The sequence below is a fragment of the Pseudorasbora parva genome, chromosome 19 (assembly GCF_024679245.1).
Source record: "Pseudorasbora parva isolate DD20220531a chromosome 19, ASM2467924v1, whole genome shotgun sequence".
In the NCBI taxonomy this organism is placed as follows: domain Eukaryota; kingdom Metazoa; phylum Chordata; class Actinopteri; order Cypriniformes; family Gobionidae; genus Pseudorasbora; species Pseudorasbora parva.
The window spans coordinates 24,408,754-24,427,170 of NC_090190.1; the positions used below are offsets into that span (position 1 = coordinate 24,408,754).

Sequence of the window (18,417 nt, forward strand, 5' to 3'; positions counted from 1 at the left end):
CAGAACATTTATATTTAGTAATTTAGCAGACTTCTATCCAAAGCAGTAAGATGTTATGGGGTCTTCTATTTTCTAATTATTAAAACAAAACTACAGCTGAACTTCTGTCACTGACAGCATCATGTATTGTTCTATAGCTATGCCATAACAGAGTAAAGACTTTTAAATCAGAGTTACACTAATTATGATTGTAACATTGCTACACTACTCTTATTGACTATGGAATTTTAGTCCCAATTCTAAAAAGTCCCAATCACAAAGTGACTAAAACACATAGATAAAAAAATATTAGAAAATATCCTCAGATGCAAAATGAGTTTGTACATTTGTAGAATCTTTTAAGCAGTGATCTAACAAGATACTGTCATCCTAAGGAAATCACATGGCTTGATAAATCTACATTTTATGAAATATTTTGTAAATCTCAAAGATGATGCAGATTGAGATGCACCTTATTTTTTACCTTTGTCATACCAAAGGTCTAAATACTTGTCAATGTGATATAAAAAAATATGTGTAATTATGTGGTGTGGGGTGTAGATTGATAAAACATAAAATGTAGGGAAAAAATGAAGGAGTATGATTTGTTTTAATATATTGACAGATGCCTACTGAATAAAAAAGGGAGTAAAGCCCTCTTAACTATTGGAGTCTTAAAGTCGTGCTTCTTTTACATAACATACTAAAATTTATTGATTAAATGAAAAGCATCTCTCATTTTATCAAATACGAGACACCAAATGAGAAAATAGGGAATCATTCAATAGTAATAAAAATGTACAAACTTATTTTTAAAAAAAGAAGAAAAAAAAGACCACTTCTTACAAACTGGAAAAGACAATAAGACATCGCCATACTTAGAGAAACATTTGCGTTTCAATATTTACATAGTATTTTGTATGTTCAGAGATCTTGTTTGTGTTGCAGTAGGGCTCTACAGCAGCCCCTGTCGTTTCAGATCCTCATAAGTCTTCTTGTTAACCACATTTCCACTGGAGTCTTCATATTCCTCCTGAAAGGCAAAAAAATATATTTTTCCTCCTCCTAAAATTAATATTGAGTCTCAGGATTGATTCATACAAAAGAACTTCACTAATATTTTAACCTCCCCTAAACAAACAAAAACAGCCAAAGCAGAATGTAGCTTAAAACCTTGATTATGCTTGAGCCAGAGCAGAACTGTACAGGTCATTTGGCTTCATTGATCATAATGTCTAAAAACAACTCACCTCTGTATCTGGTTGCCATCGCTCCAATGCTTTCTGTGACTTCAGCTTTGACCAGACTATATTGGTGAAAAATGACAGATAAAGCCAGTTTTCAAAACAAGGCCATTTTATGTTGTTTATTAACATGCAAATACAATGATAACAAAATACTAAAATACTGTCACCAATATTATTATAGGCATTTTTCTCAACATTCAAGTATTTTGTCTAAATGTTTTTCCTCCATTACAATGAGTAATGAAAGAGATCATCCCTTAATTTTTTTGTGAGTTTTTACAAATCGCCAGGACCAGTTTCTCAATACTTAGGTCGCTTGTGAGCACAGCAGCAGTCTTTGTCGGCTAAACGTTCATTGCTTAAAGATCATTGCTTTTGCACAAAAGGTATTAAATAAAAACAATTTTATTTAAGGAAGATCAATATTATGCACGGTAAAACATGCTAATCACGGTAAAGAAAACGAGATTTAAACAATAAGACTAACTGTGTTGAGCTATATAATAATGATTCGTTTTTAGTTGATGAATGTATCCAAACAGTTGCTCACCTGTCTAATAAAATCCATAATATATTAAAAGCATTTCCATTTTTTTTTACAAAATAAACCAGAAATCAACGGTAACGCAGGTATGATGTAATTGATAGATAACAGTCCGTGTCCTGGTAAAATTGCTTATTTTACTGGATTTAAAGATTCCCATTTTAAATCTAAAAATCGTACATATTTCCCTGGTTTCACAGACGAGGCTAGTCTCAGACTAAAATGCCTGCTTGGGCGGTTTTATCTGAAAGCAACTTGCACTGACATTTCTTGAAATAAATCAGTGCCATTGTTTTGCCTCAAGATGCACACTAGTAATGTTTTTTTTTCTAAGGCACATTTATGAATGTCCTAATTTAACTAAGACCTAATCCTGGCTTAATCTAAAACTTGTCTGTGACAGACAGCCCATTGTGCCTTTAAACTTAAGTTCAAAACCTAATTAAAACATAATACAAAATACAGCAATTTGCTACATTTCCAAAGCAAAGCAATTACTATATTGAAATATATTCCAAATATGAAAAACTATCAAAAGATTTAGATGTAGTTGAATACCTAGACAGGTGTTAGTCTTTTAATTTCATTATCATTATTAAAAAATGGAAACTTTTGTACTGTACATTATTTTGTGTTGTAATGTAAAATTTGACCAAGTAACTGCAATACAATTGAAAGTTAAAAAAAGTAGACAGCTGTCATTCTTGTTTTGTAAAACATTTTATAAAATAAATCATTGTATAATGCTACCTCTGCTGTTAGTGTGTTTTTTAGGTTGATGTTTTATGAGTGACTGTGATTGTTGGGTTAAACCTTTGCTAGTGTTATGGAAGTGTTTTGCTAGTTTAAGTGCATTTTCCAATGTGAAATTAACTGCTGTGCCAAGTTGAACGTTGGTTATGAAAACAGTGTGAAGAGTTAAAAACAAAACAAAAAAACCCCCACTAAATTATTGAGAAATGTGTCCAAGTGATTGCTAACATGGTTGACAGTTTATGGTTTTGAAGCAGTTACACCTCAACACAACTGGAGATGGAAAGATGGTTTATCAACACTACTACATTGTGTAAAATCCATTAAGAATAGCTCTTAAGAATTAGTATACTCACGGGATACTGCATCCTCAATCTGGGTGACGTTGGCAAAGTGGGCTGTATTAGGAATTCCCAGACAGCGCATGCCATGAGCGTGACGCCACTCCTGAAAAAATAAACAGATTCATCATCTTCACTGCCATTCACAACCTCTGAGAATGAGATTCCGCTCTATAAATACAGCCACTGCTATAGAGCAATATCTTGAAAACTTACTGCAAAGTGTCTCTGGAAAGCTTTGGGTCCTCTGTACGTGTAATTCCCACAGATCTCACAGTTGTAATTGATGTTGAGACCGTGCAGTTTGTACAGCCAGTATGGAATTGGCTAAAAAGAGCAGAAAAAAGGCCAAGTTAATGGTGTAGGGCAAGTCCTTTATCACTAGGACTGGGTGATGTATTAAATATTTGAGATGGCTATATATGTTATGTGCTCAGAGGATGTTGTGTGGGGTTGTCGTTACTTTCACATTCTCTGCTATCACCTTTTAGGGCAGTGTTATTGGCTGGTAATGCCGAGTGTAATCATTATGGTGTTGACACCTGAATGGGTGTCCCTCTGATAAAAGGCTGGCATTAACTGGAAATTGGAGAGAGGAAAAGGGAGCCGATACTTTGATCCTGTCACGCTTAGCTGTTGCTTGTTTTTTTATTTAGACTAGTTGGCTTGCTCTTGTATATATGATTTTAGATTTGAGCTCATTTGTTGTTTTTGCTTTTTTTCCCAGTGGTTTGTGTTCTTGTTACTTTACATTTTAAAACAATTGTTACTCTTTCAATGCCTAATAACTGACCAGGGAGTAGTGAGTAGAAAAGCATGTCATGTGACTTCCATCTTGCATCACCGCGTTACCAGCACACTAGGTCAGGAGCAGGTGCCATCATTGTATGTGTTGGCCTTTCTTAGGTAGTGTAGATTATGTAGGGCGTGTTAAACGCAGAATACATTTTTTTGTTCCTTGTTTGTTTCTCTTATCTTGTTGTGTTAGGTATTTTATTAGGAAAGGGATATAATTGAAGTGTGGGTTTTGTTTTAGCCCCATTCAGATTCCTACTTCCTTTGATAGGCATTTCTGTTTTTTTCCCTCCCTCTTAATTCAGTGTAACTATGTGATTTATTGTGAATAAATGTACCTTTTTTCTATTGAAACTCCTTGCATTTTTTGTACCAATTGAGAACATACATAATCTTAGCCCACATTAGAGTAATAACACTATAGAAAAATCTTTTGAAGGGACTGGAATCAATTTCATCATCTACCAGTAAATATCTCATTTCCTTTGGCCAAACCTTACCACTACAACAAAACCAAACATACCTTTCCGTCCCAGCCAAGCGGCAGGTTTTTGGGGTTGTATATGATCTCATTATCTTCATCTTCACTTTCACTCTCACTGGGCTGCTCTTCATCCTCCTCATCACGCTCCTCTCCTGTGCGTGCCTGCTTCCTCTGAACATTCTCATGGGTCAGCTGCCTTTGCTCCTAGAACACATAGCAGAATACGTAAGCTTTGAGTGTCATTGCAGAGCATTTACAGCAACGTCCATAACAGATTGCCAAAACCACTCGGTTACCAGAGCAGAACACTAACATACATGTACAGAAGTTAATTTACTAAAGAAACAAAGTAAACTAGATCTGCATTAATTCAGTGCGCTTGTTTATTCCATTTCTAATGTAAAAAATAAACAAATATTTTTAAATCACCTGTCATTAACATTTAACATTTCTCCTCGGCTCAATTAAATTTGGATTAAAAATGCCTAACAATGCTTTTTATTATTATTATTATTATTATTATTTAAAGAGATGGTGCCTCATTCCAAATAAAACACATATACATACATGCACATAATTGTAAGGCCTAAAATTAACAATTGCTAAGTGCCAATTGAGAGTAAAAATCAGCGTTGCAGAGAATATGAAATGGTGTCAATCGCCACTTGGCCAGTAACATATAATATGCATTGTTAGCACTCTAGTATTCAATTTTTAAACAATTCATTTGCAGTTTTGCATATTAAAAATACACGAGAAATTACTAAAGTAAATTACTAGACCAACTATTAAAAACTACTAGGGCTGGGACAATAAATCGATGCATCGCGTTTGTGCGTTCGGCTGAGTCTGAATCTCAGAATGCTCGAAATTAAAGGGTTTGTTCACCCAAAATTGTAATTTATGTCATTAATGACTCACCCTAATGTTGTTCCACACCTGTAAGACCTCCGTTCATCTGTGTTCATCGGAACACAGTTTAAGATATTTTATATTTAGTCCGAGAGCGCATGCAAATGCATGCACACTTTACTGTCCATGTCCAGAAAGGGAATAAAAACATCATCAAAGTAGTCCATATGTGACATCAGTTAGTTAATTAGAATCTCGAAGAATCGAAAATAAATTTGTCCAAAAATAACACAAACTATGACTTTACTCAGCATAGTTTTCTGTTCCGCATTTGTTTTCAAACCTCAAATAAAGATTTAAACGGTTATGACTCAGTGGATTGATTCATGATTCGGATCTAGTGTCAAACTGCTGAAACCACTAGACATTGGCGATCTGACTCATGAATCAATACGCTGAATCAATCACTACTTTTATGATGTTTTCATTAGCTTTCTGGACATAGACAGTATAGTGTGCATACACTTGGACTAAATATAAAATATCTTAAACTGTGTTCCGAAGATGAACGGAGGTCTTACGGGTGTGGAACAACATCAGGGTTTACAATTAGTCCCATTAGTGGTAACAATTAGTCATTAATGACATACATTTCATTTTTGGGTGAACAAACCCTTTAATGTAAACACCCTTGTGTTTATGTTCCATTGTGTTCACACTTTATGAATGATTATTTTATAGAATGTTTTAGTCTCGTGTGTAAGGAATTGGAAGCAAGTAGAGCCAATACAGCTGTTTCTAAAGCATGCAGTGCCATCTGCTGTTAAAAACTAAGCTCAGAATCAATTCGAGAGAGAATCAGCCCTAAAACTACTAAAATGAAAGCAGGCAGATATCTTTACCCCCAAGATCTCCACATATTCATAAATCTGAGCTTCAAGAAAACCAATTTCCTTGTTGCGCTCTGAGTCTCTGCAAAAAAAGACAAAAGATCAAAGTAACATTTAACAGGCAAATAATATATTGACATATTTTATAGTATAACTGCTGCATTCAAGTAAAAACATGTCCCTTGTTTCTCTATCAATTTAAATGTGAGCTACATTATTTTATATAGTTTCCAGGGATAGGCTTACTTCTTTGGTCCCTTGGCTTTAGGGTTTTTGGCAAACAATGATGGGTCTAATGACTCCAGAGATTTGCCCTTAGTGCTGAACAGACGCTGTGCCCTCTCTTCTAGTGTACTACAAAGAAAAGAGAAAAAAAAATACATGTATAAATAACACGCTCTCTAACAGAGATTATGTACAGAATCAAGAATCAGGGACAGTTAGATGAATCTTTTAATTAAATCCAGTTAAATGTGAAACAAGAGTTAAAGAGTGCTACTTGAGCAGGACAGTGTGTTCTTACTCACCCTCCACATTTGAGGCCTAAAGCCATGAGAGCAGACTTCAATCTGTCCAGTCCCAGAGACGCCAGCTCCTACAGTAATAAAACAACAGTAATGATCTTGCAATAGAATTATTGTGTGTGAGAGACGTAATAAATGAAAACATTAACTAGAAAAACAGGATGGAAACAAAATAAAAATAATGTTTTTGTAACAGACAAGAAAAGAGAAACTGACCTCCCAGGAAGAGAAAGCAGACAGATCCAGATGGGCTCCCGCGTGGGTCAGAGCACTACTCGCCTCTTTCTGCAACACACATTTACAGAAAAACAGTTTAGTCCCCATGCATTAATTTAATAGACGATATATTTCCTTAAATTTACTATGCATGAACAAGTAAATACCCTATGGATAGGGTGATATAAGATGGTATGAAGATAAGGAATATGCCACATGACAGTAGCAATACAGTTGTGTGGAATAAACACAAACCCACCGGCCAGCCTGGGAACATTCCACTCTCCCACTTCTTCTCAAACTCTATCAAGATCTTTCCATAAAGGTCATTCTGATCCAGGAGAGGCTTGACACGATCCGTGTATTCCTGCAGGTACTCCAACAACATCTCCAGATACCTGCAAGAGCAGAGACATCTCATTGCGTTTGAACCAGATACATTTTAATACATTAGTGGCCAAAAGTGATTTCTGAAGAGGATATTTGTTTTTAATTAACATACAAGTTTAAGAAAAAACTATCAAAATAAGAGCAAAAAATTAACACTTTAACCATGAAGGAGGAACAAAACATTATATACATGCGGATTATTGAGTCAAATCAAGTCAACTTTATTTATATAGCGCTTTTACAATGACGATTGTTTCAAAGCAGGAAAATAGTGCAACAAAATTTGATTCGGCTGTACAGTCGCTCTGGAGAAAACAGCGATGTTATCAGCATATTTCAGTGTATCAACGTTAGTTTTAACATGAGTCACACCGGTCTGCTTCTCTGAGCTCGGCTCATTACAGGCTCGTTCTCGTCAGAACGCCAACATATTAAAGGGTAACTAAACCCCTGTTCACAGCCTAACTCCGCCCTCTGGCAATATTTGAAAAATGCTGAAAAAGTGGGCAGAGCCCAGCGGAGACGGAGGGGAATAGACGAGGGCGGGGCTGAGCGTGCACCTGAGACCCGTAGTGACAACTTGTTTGACAGTTGTCAGACTCGCAAAGATGGATAGTGACTGGAGTGAGGACAGTAGTTTTGCAACAGAGCAGTCATCTAAAGTAGAGGACTTTTCTCCACCACCTTCACCTGAAGTGGAGGAGGATGAAATGTCTGTAGACACAGAGTTTGTTGGCTCAAACTGCTTTAACTCCCGATGCCTACGATGCTTTCATTCATTCATTCATGCTAGCGAAGCAGCAGCGCAAGAGAGAATGAGATCACTAACTAATCTATGAACACTGAACAGCCATATACTTATACTGAATGCCACTAAAAAAAGCGCAGGACCAATAAGTTCAAACCTAATAGCCTTTTACAACAGATTTCCTCATATTAAATATTCCTCATGCATTAAATAAAAGTTAGACTACATAGACTACCACCCTTTAAAAATGGCCGGGTTTAAATTGGGCTCGGGCTCATAATTACTGTCAATGTGTCGGGCCGGGCCGGGTTTGGACACAACGGGCTCGGGTAGGGTCGGGCTTGATTTTTTGAGCTCGATCTAAGCTGTAACCCTGATGCTTTGACTCTGTACTGGCAACATGTGAGAAATACTGGTATGCAAGAAAAGATAATAAAACTAAAGATCAAAATATAGAAGTGCCGGCCCACATCGAGCACTGTGGAGCAGCATTTACAGAGGCTCTATGAGGCAAAACATTTATCATGAGCTGCACGTGTGTAAAGATCCCTGAATCCCATATCACAATTTTGCTTTTATTTTGATCAGTTGTTTAGTCATGTTTAGGGGTGACCCCGAATAGTCGAAGATTCGATGAAACGATATGCAGAGGCGGATTCGACCACCGATCTCCCAGTCGAATCTTCGCAGGTGTTATGAAATGAGGATCATACCATTTTGGCAATATGGAGTGCTCAATATTTTAATACGGAGCTCCATTTCAAGGTTTTGTATAAAATGTATATTTCCCTCAAATTTCACCCAGTGCATACACTCATCATTCAGCTCTTCTGTCAGAAGTCGATTCAAAATTGAGTTTGCGCGTATATAATGTGCGCGTCCGGTGTGAGATACTTCCGGTGAGATTGCTTCGCGTCTGGGGTGCGAACCCCTTTAGGCATAATAGACTTGAGAACGTGCATGTAAACGCACTAAAAGTGTTGTTTTCCTCTCTAGGCAGGTATTTTTTTAGGTTTATTTATCGAAATGTTCTTTTATATATTTGTGTGATGTTCTGTATTTCGATTCGGGCTTTAACATGTTATGAGAAAACATTTTGTTTATCCACCACATTACCTTTTATTTAAACCTAAATAAGAAAGCCATTGTCAGTTCGTCTGTCAGTTGGCAGGCAGTTTTGGTCGCTTTATTAAAAGTTGTTGCTGTTTGCAGTGTGTAAAGGAAAATAAAAAGTTTTACCCTCCTGTAAATGATTTGACTATCACTTGACCATAGAAAGATTTGACAATTCTGATTTGAATGTGTAAATCCTTAGTTGGGGACACCCCTAGTCATGTTATATGGTATTTAAAATGACCAGCTTTCACCTACTTCTTATATTCTGCATTCTTCCTATCTTTAGAGATGTCAAAGAGCTGATCGAATGTTGACAGATAAGTGACATACTCCAGTTTCTAGAAAAGATCAATAGACAGAGGCATTAGATTATTTTATTAAATTATTTGAAAGAGGACAATAAAAATAAGCCAGTAAATCATACAGTACCTCTACTCCTTTAAGATTAATGTACTTTAAGTAGCAGTCATGGAGATCCAGGTAGCGTCCATAACCCTCTTCATCAGTGAACTCCACCAGATCTGTGACCAGCAAGAAGACTGTTAAGAGCCATTTACACCAAGAATGATAACTAGAACTGATTATATTTTTGTTGGTATGATAATAGTCTGAGAAATAATCACGGTTTCATGATTATGCATTCATTAACTTCACAAAAAAGAATATAAAATCACAAACACTCTTTAGATTTGAAAGTGTTATTTTTTCAGTTATAAATAATTATTCATAATTTAATGAAATATTCTATTTAATTTTTTTATTCTGAAACGTAAACTCCTATTAAACTATCTAGCAATTTTTCTTATATATATATATATATATATATATATATATATATATATATATATATATATATATATATATATATATATACACACACACACATAATATCTTAAAATCTTAAAATATCAGTTCTGTCAACAGTGCACTGGCTCACTATTAAACATCGCATACATTTTAAAATGTTACTTATTACTTACAAAGCACTAAAGGGTTTAGCTCCCCAGTACTTAAGCGAGCTCTTAACACATTATACTCCATCACGGCTATTGCGGTCTCAAAACTCTGGCCAGTTGATAATACCTAGAATATCTAAATCAACCGCAGGTGGTCAATCCTTTTCCTATTTAGCATCTAAACTCTGGAATAGCCTTCCTAGCATTGTTCGGGAGGCAGACACACTCTGTCAGTTTAAATCTAGACTAAAAATGCATCTCTTTACTATGGCATATACATTAGTGTTACACGATATATATTCAGGTAAACACAGTCGGATATGTCTTTAGTGAACGTATACAGTTGAGGTAATTAGATCCGTGCAAGTCTTAAGCCAGACCTAATATTCTGCGTGATTAATGTTAATTAAAAAATAAAAACTAGAAAACCACCACATGCTTGGCTAAATAACTAAAATATATTTATTAAGAATCAGTGTATAGTTAAATTATACAGTTAAGACTAAGCAGCTTTATATTTGATTATTTAATTTCTTTCTTGACTTGCTATTGTTAAATAGACCTAATGTAGATGGGAAAAAAAGCACTGTTTTTGTCATATTGTTTGTAATTTAAAATTTGCTTATTTTTAAAAACCAATATACAATTAAATCTATATTATAATTATAAAATTACCTTTAAAAAAATATTAAATTACTTGTATCATGAAATAAGATTTTGGTCATGCCGACATGTTCAGAAGTGAAAGGTTAGTGAATGATAACATGATTGATAATGTGATCCTATAAGGATGTTCACACTGGCATGCAGTTATTATAGCAATAAGAGGGAATGGTCAAAAACATGCTGGACAAGTGAATTCATATTTATTGACGATATTTGCATCACTGGAGGAATTTGGAGGAAAGACTACAGCCAGCAGAGGAAGCCATTTCCACATGTTTTCAACCCGTGCATGGGGATGGGAGATCACACTCACAGCTCAGCTCGCAGCTGCAGGCATTCATTTAATGGAGCTATGCTGAGCAATGTAAGTGTTTTAACTTCTCAAATTAATGAAAGTTAAGCTTCCAAAGGCATGAGCTGAAAACGCACCAGACGGAACACGCGTTGTAAATAGTGACCGTGCTCATATTGACCGTGTAACCATTAAAGGACAACTCCGGCGAATTTTTAAGTTTATCTTGATCGTTATATCTTTGTGAGTACAGTCTATAGAAAAAAAAAACGAACCAGATTGGTGCTTGCAACACGGAGATATTACAGTTAATAACCAGAGCCCTCCTCAGCTAAAACGGCAGCTTTGGGGGCATAGCGTAAAGGGTGTCTTTGTGCCTCGTAACAGACACAAAATGGGACTTCAGCGCGAAACACAGCTAGCCGGCTAATGGGGTGAATTTAAACAATGGCTAAGTGGCTAAATGCATCTCGTTGTCGTGTGAGGGACCTGTTCATGTTGGACAGACATTTTAATTGCATTTTGTGTCTGTTAAGAGGCACAAAGACACCCTTTACGCTATGCCCCCAAAGCTGCCGTTTTAGCTGAGGGGGCTCTGGTCATTAACTGTAATAATTCCACGTTGCAAGCACCAATCCGTTTTTTTTTTCTTTTCTATAGACTGTACTCACAAAGATATATAACGATCAAGATAAACTTAAAAATTTGCCAGAGTTGTCCTTTAACCGACAGATTACAGTTTTTTTTTGTGTTTTGTTTTTTTTATCATGGGCCCATCCACAAATGCAACGAACCACACGTGCTGACAGACATATTTTGCAAAATGAAACAATGGGAAAGAAGCATACTGTTTGGGATCATTTCGACAGACAGGCTGACAAAGTTACGTGCAAAATTAGCTACGCAGTATTACAATACAGCAGTAGTACAAGCTGACTGAAATGAAAGTCACTTCCCGAGGCTGGTCACACTAGCGAGGTGTCTTTATTCACTGGGCATCAGTGCCATCTGAAGCCTTGTTTAATGCTTTTCATAGTGTGGTTTTGTCTGACAGCTTATCAAAAATCTCGGCCCGCGTCCGACTGGAGTCCGTGTTTTTTTTTGGCTTATATTGTTGCAGCCATTAAAATAGTTCAGTTTTGTTTTTAATGTCAAAGTAGTTATATTTTGTTTTGTTTCTTTGGCAAGTTAATTTAGAAAAATGTTTAGAGCATTTTTTTTGTTTGTTAAATTAAAGTTTTTAAGTGACAGTGAGTTAACCGCATGTTTAATCAATTTAGCCTCTCAAATCAACTCTTGACTTGTCTTGCCTATAATAAAATCCATAGATATAACACTTCAAGCATCACAATGTTAGTTAATTTAGACTAAGCTACTACTTTTAATATTACTTCCACAGTAAAACGCATTTTTGACGAGCTGAGGTAGGCTGATAGCCTACAGCTCGCAAAGCCGCTCGCAAACCAAATGAGCTAAACAATCTAATAATTAAAAAGATTTATTAAAACAAATAATCAAAAAAGAGACTGCAGCTTGTCTTATCTACCTTACACCTCTGCAAAATGAATATAAATCAATTTCCGCGGTATAGAAAAATTTAACGGAGTTCACAGCAACTCTTTTTTTATTGAAGAGCATTGTGTTTTTGAGCATTTGCATTGGCTTGCTTTAGTCTACTCATTTGTGGCGATGCGTATGGCAGCACCATCATACCTATCTGACTACAACATATGCTCTCTCACACGTTTATTTTTAACCATATGCCAGGAGTAAAATTTACATATGTGGTTTAAAAAACCAGATACATTTACACTTGTCCGGTTTTGTCTGAAATGCTTTCAGACCACCTTCCGAATTGGTTTGTTTGAGTAATTGGAATTAAATACATCTTGAAAGAATTTCGGAAGGCATTTAGGCCTACTCCTGGTCATTTCGCAATCAGATGGATGCCTGGTCAGAGAAAACGAATGAAGGAACCAGTTGTAAAAAGGCCATAACTCTAGCAGCTGAAGAAACGTGCGCTGCTGCTGGACTCTATAACCCTGTGCGAGTCATGTCTTGACAGTCGCGTAAGCTATTATGATCTCATGTCGTTTCCACCAGCAAAACACATTGTTTATTTTAATTAATAAAATAAATACAAAACGAAGGAGAAGCCTAAAAAAGGTCTGAAGCCGGCCCGCGTTTAGGTATGACGCAAAAATTGGCCCGAGGCCAACACTAGGGGCGTAAAAAAGTCGGTGCCTGTCAGGCTCAGGCATAAATGCAGGGCTCTAGTGAGGTTCTGTTGTTGAGCTGTTCTGTATGTTCTGCTGTTTGCACAATAAAATAAACACATGAAAAGTATTTTTAATGGGTCACAGACACTCGTCCATTGTATTTTTATGTAATGCCAATTTGATATTAGAATCTCATCAGTTAACGGTTAATAATTGATTAATGAGCATCGGTTGTCGTTCGAGAAAAATTAACCAAAATGAGCATCCCTAGTTGTAAACGTATGCCGCGAGCATGGATGCAATTACAGCAGATCTCATCACGAGAGCTCATTCAGCTCATTAAACACGGTAAATTTAATCTGACTTCTGCAGCGTTAGTGCTGTGACACTCGCAGCGACTCACTCGTTATATGAACAGACACGTTCAGTTTTTAACTGTCTTTTCTCTGTAGGAGGCACCAAATTCAAAAATAATTTCACATTTCTACTACATTAATGACCCGTTTTAAAAACAGATTTATCTTCCCAGCGCTGAAGTATCCCTTTAAGACCCGCGGAAACCCTGACTGACAGACTAAGACTGCAACAATGTAAAATATGTGAAAACAAAGTACTTTTTGAGCATGAAAACCTAGACCCAGCAATAAAATCAAGACTTTGTAAAAAGGCAAAATAGGACCTCTTGAATAATATTCAGGGTTAAGGGTTTGTTCCAAATCAAATACCTAAACCCAGTTTCATAATGTTTTATAACATAAGCAAATTTTCCTTAGCAAACACCACCTGCATCACTGAAGACTTACTTTGTGCCTCCTCACTAGGGTTGTCTTTTGCTTTCATGAGCTCTTCAAACTCCACTGACATGGGCACACAGATCTGCAATTGACACAAACAAGCAGTGTATGAAGGTAAATTGATGCCATATAGAATTGCAAGCATAGGGTAAGATTTGTGAAAGTGTACATAAGATTGCAAGCGTAAATTAAATTTGCATGCACAAGATAAGTTTTGCAAAGGTGTAAATTGCCTTTCAAGTGTAAGAAAAAAATATTTGCAGCATTGTACTGTTATTCATAAGTGTAATTCATGTATTGTGAAACTGCAGCTTCATGTTAACGCAAAATAAATATGATCTGTATTCTTCTGACTTCCATTTTTCTGCACTTACCCTTTTGACACGTTTATTTCGCCAAAATACGGCCAAAAGCATTGCACGCCTGTGAACATCGATTTGCAAGCGGAAAAAGCAGAGTCAGGAACTGCGAAATAGATTGAGCGTGTAAAACCAACCTTTGTGTAAAAAAATAAACTGTTGCAACTGTCTAAATGACTTGTTGTGTGCGTAGGGCAAAAAGGCTCCCGAAATAAACCGATTTGCACTATTCTGTCTTTCTTTTAGCTGCGCTTACAGTTTTGGCACGATTCTGTCACTGACTGAGTTTATCAAGCGCGAGGAGGAAGGCGGGTCCACCTTCTTCAGGAGCCAATCAAATGAGCTGCTCGATTTACTCTTATCTGATTGGTTCAACCAAGTTGGTTCAAACCTCAGACGCCAGAACACATCTTTATCTTCATTTTACTTTTAATGCACAAATACATATAAACAAACAAACAAACAAACAAATAAATAAATAAAGCACAATTGCTTAACAATCTGTGCACCATTAGGTTTAAGACTTATATGTTTCCATCCTGAATTCTGAGCTGGTGTGTTGAGAAAGAAAATTTATGTGAATTCAGTGCATGCATCATCATCATCATCCTGCCAGATATAAGTTTGTAATCTTGATGCTGCTAAAAGTAGACCTAGTATTTGCACTGCATGCATAATATCACCTGACTACTGATCAGAGGCGATTCCAAAATTATTATTATTATTAGTAGTAGTAGTAGTATTTTGCTAAAATTAGTTCATAATAACAAAAATATGTTTTCCTTTAATATGTATTTTAAGGGTACCTCTAAATTATGCACCATTTATCATCTGTAATGCCATCGTTTAACCTCTAGATGGCGGTATATCCCTACTGTATGGCTGTGTATTCCTTGTTATATATATATGAATCATTATAAAAGGCTACTCTTTGTCAAAGTTGAGTTTTATATTGATTTGAAGTATCAGTTTTGTATTATCCTACAGTCAAATCTGGACAAAGAGAAAGCATTTCCTTTTTCATACTAACTATATAATAGCTTGATCTGTCTACACAACTACACGATCACTAATCAGAATCAATATTGACAGTGACCAGAACGATGTTTCAAAATATATAATTGATTGTTAAATACCATGGTCTGAAAAAGTTATTCAGAATGGTATTGTTACATGGCTATTAAAGAATGGGAAAGAAATGTTTTGATTGTGAAGTTTATCATCAGCTCAGTGGTGTTTGTTTATATATATATATATATATATATATATATATATATATATATATATATATATATATATATATATATATATATATATATATATATAAACACCACTGAGCTGATGATAAACAGCTCAGCTCATATATAACTGATGTTCATATATAAACCATGTTCCTTAAAGCTACAGATCTTGGAATAAATGCTCATCTTGACTTCTTTACAGATCAAATTATAAACCAGACATTGTTCAATGGTGTTTAGAGTAGGCCTACAGTGCAGTGCAGTTAGCTTTGTGTATACAACCACTCAAAAGTTTTTATATATATATATATATATATATATATATATATATATATATATATATATATATATATATATATATATATATATATATATATATATATATATATATATATCAATGACTACACCAGCTCGAAATTCAGGATGAAAACATACGTCTAAAATGCACAGCTTATTTAGCAATCGTTATTTATTTATTTATATGTATTTGTGCATTAAAAGTAAAATGAAGATAAAGATGTGTTCTGGCGTCTGAGGTTTGAACCAACTTGGTTGAACCAATCAGATAAGAGTAAATCGAGCAGCTCATTTGATTGGCTCCTGAAGAAAGTGGACCCGCCTTCCTCCTCGCGCTTGATAAACTCAGTCAGTGACAGAATCGTGCCAAAACTGTAAGCGCAGCTAAAAGAAAGACGGAACTCGGTTGCAAATCGGTTTATTTCGGGAGCCTTTTTGCCCTACGCACACAACAAGTCATTTAGACAGTTGCAACAGTTTATTTTTTTACACAAAGGTTGGTTTTACACGCTCAATCTATTTCGCAGTTCCTGACTCTGCTTTTTCCGCTTGCAAATCGATGTTCACAGGCGTGCAATGCTTTTGGCCGTATTTTGGCGAAATAAACGTGTCAAAAGGGTAAGCGCAGAAAAATGGAAGTCAGAAGAATACAGATCATATTTATTTTGCGTTAACATGAAGCTGCAGTTTCACAATACATGAATTACACTTATGAATAACAGTAAAATGCTGCAAATATTTTTTTCTTACACTTGAAAGGCAATTTACACCTTTGCAAAACTTATCTTGTGCATGCAAATTTAATTTACGCTTGCAATCTTATGTACACTTTCACAAATCTTACACTACGCTTGCAATTCTATATGGCATCAATTTACCTTCATAGCAGTGTGTATTTTTCACTCAGACAAAAGCATGCAATTTAGGACAGAGTGAGAGTGAAAGACAGAAAAGACATGTCTACCTCATGAGGGTGTTTTCTGTGGAATTCCTTAATCTGTTTGAGTCGGTTGTAGAATTCAGCAAACTCATTTGGCCCTGATATTGCATTTAGCTCATCCTTCCTCATTCTAAAGAAGATACACAACACAGCTATGTGTTCAAACAAAATAAGGCAGATATATTTCTGTACAGATTCAAATTTCCTTGAGAATGTCTTACCCATCTTTGTCTTCATATAAGTCTCTGAGGTTTGCACTCACTTCCATGTATCTCTGCATGTATTAAATAACAGAAACATACCAGCTACATGACTTTAAAACATTTATATGACTGTGAATTTGAGAATTATTTTTAGAAAACCAAACAATGTTATTGCAAAATTAAACAGAACAGATGAATCTTACATCCAGCATAGCTCTCACTCGATGATCAGAGTTGATCTGGTCTCTCAGCTGTTGAACAGAAAAAGAAACAAGTTATTAATCAAATAGATAATACAGCAGTGATTACACCAATCAGATATATTACAATATATTATGACTTACAGCAGTTATATAATGCTTGTAAACAATGAAGAATTTATTAAAATAAACAACTATGTAATAAGTCTGCACAACAAACAACGAGCTTCAAGGGATCACACCCGGAAAACAAAACAAAAACATTGAAAATATTTTCTTGCTTGCAACGGATGATAATGAAGTGATGGAAATTGAACTAATACTATATTTTTTTTAGATTCTCTGAATAAAAATATCTGCTACATTTCTCCATGCAAATTTAAACTTTAAGATACTTTAAAAATGCCATGGTTGCTGGCCTATTCTGAAAAAGTAAGGCATAACGTAAGTTAAATGCCAAAAAAGAGCATGGCGAGTTCACATTGAACAGACAAATACATATAAAATATTAGCCAATCATAACATACTAGGTTAGTTAAATATATAAATCAAATCGGCCCTGTTGAAAAAAATGGGCTACGTTTCATGCATTAGCATCATTTAACTCATTCAAAGAATTGTAAAATTACCGTGTTTTTTTTCGTCAACATCTCCTTCGTTTTTGCGTCCATAAGTCTCTCTTTCTCTTCATGGTATCGCCGCTGTTGCTCTAAAATCGTTTCCATCTTAATTTATTAATTCAATGTATCTGATTTATGCAATTGTTGTTTAGTTTAGCCTGCATACGCGCGTGTAACGTACAGGAGGAAATCGATCCCCAGTTTATTTCACTCGGCTGGAAACACGAACGACAGAATAAAGGTTCCGCACTCCCCTGTCTGTCCATATATATATATATATATATATATATATATATATATATATATATATATATATATATATATATATATATATATATATATATATATATATATATATATATATATATATATATATATATATATATATATGGTTATACTGAAATAAGTAACTTTTAGATACATTCCTGCTACAAGCAGTTGGACCAAGACACCACCATTTAGAGTCAGAAGTTTTTATTTTATCTTATTAAATATTGAATATACTGCAAATGCTTTGGCTGTTATATAATTTCTTCACTAATAACTACTAATAATGTGTCCTATATATATAGGTGTGTGTGTATATATATATATATATATATATATATATATATATATATATATATATATATATATATATATAGGCCTACAACTTTTTCTGAGAATGGCAAGTAAAAGACAAACACATCACCATTCTAGACAATAAAAAATTAAATGTTTTATTTCATCACATCACAACGGCCTCTGGCAG

General features: G+C 35.1%; 1 protein-coding gene across 1 annotated transcript; it reads right to left on the reverse strand.

The window, feature by feature from the left end:
• Nucleotides 1-570: 570 nt before the first annotated feature.
• Nucleotides 571-17,891, reverse strand: sf3a3 (splicing factor 3a, subunit 3). Its single transcript, XM_067426174.1, has 17 exons — nt 17,676-17,891; nt 17,050-17,097; nt 16,865-16,917; nt 16,668-16,773; nt 13,816-13,888; nt 9,309-9,400; nt 9,135-9,217; nt 6,885-7,023; nt 6,626-6,694; nt 6,413-6,480; nt 6,132-6,239; nt 5,898-5,967; nt 4,183-4,347; nt 3,081-3,191; nt 2,880-2,970; nt 1,230-1,285; nt 571-1,012 (listed from the first exon to the last, which is right to left on the reverse strand). The coding sequence occupies exons 1-17, from the start codon at nt 17,769-17,771 to the stop codon at nt 935-937; spliced, it is 1,506 nt and encodes a 501-aa protein (XP_067282275.1). The 5' UTR covers nt 17,772-17,891; the 3' UTR covers nt 571-934.
• Between the last annotated feature and the right edge of the window lie 526 nt (nt 17,892-18,417).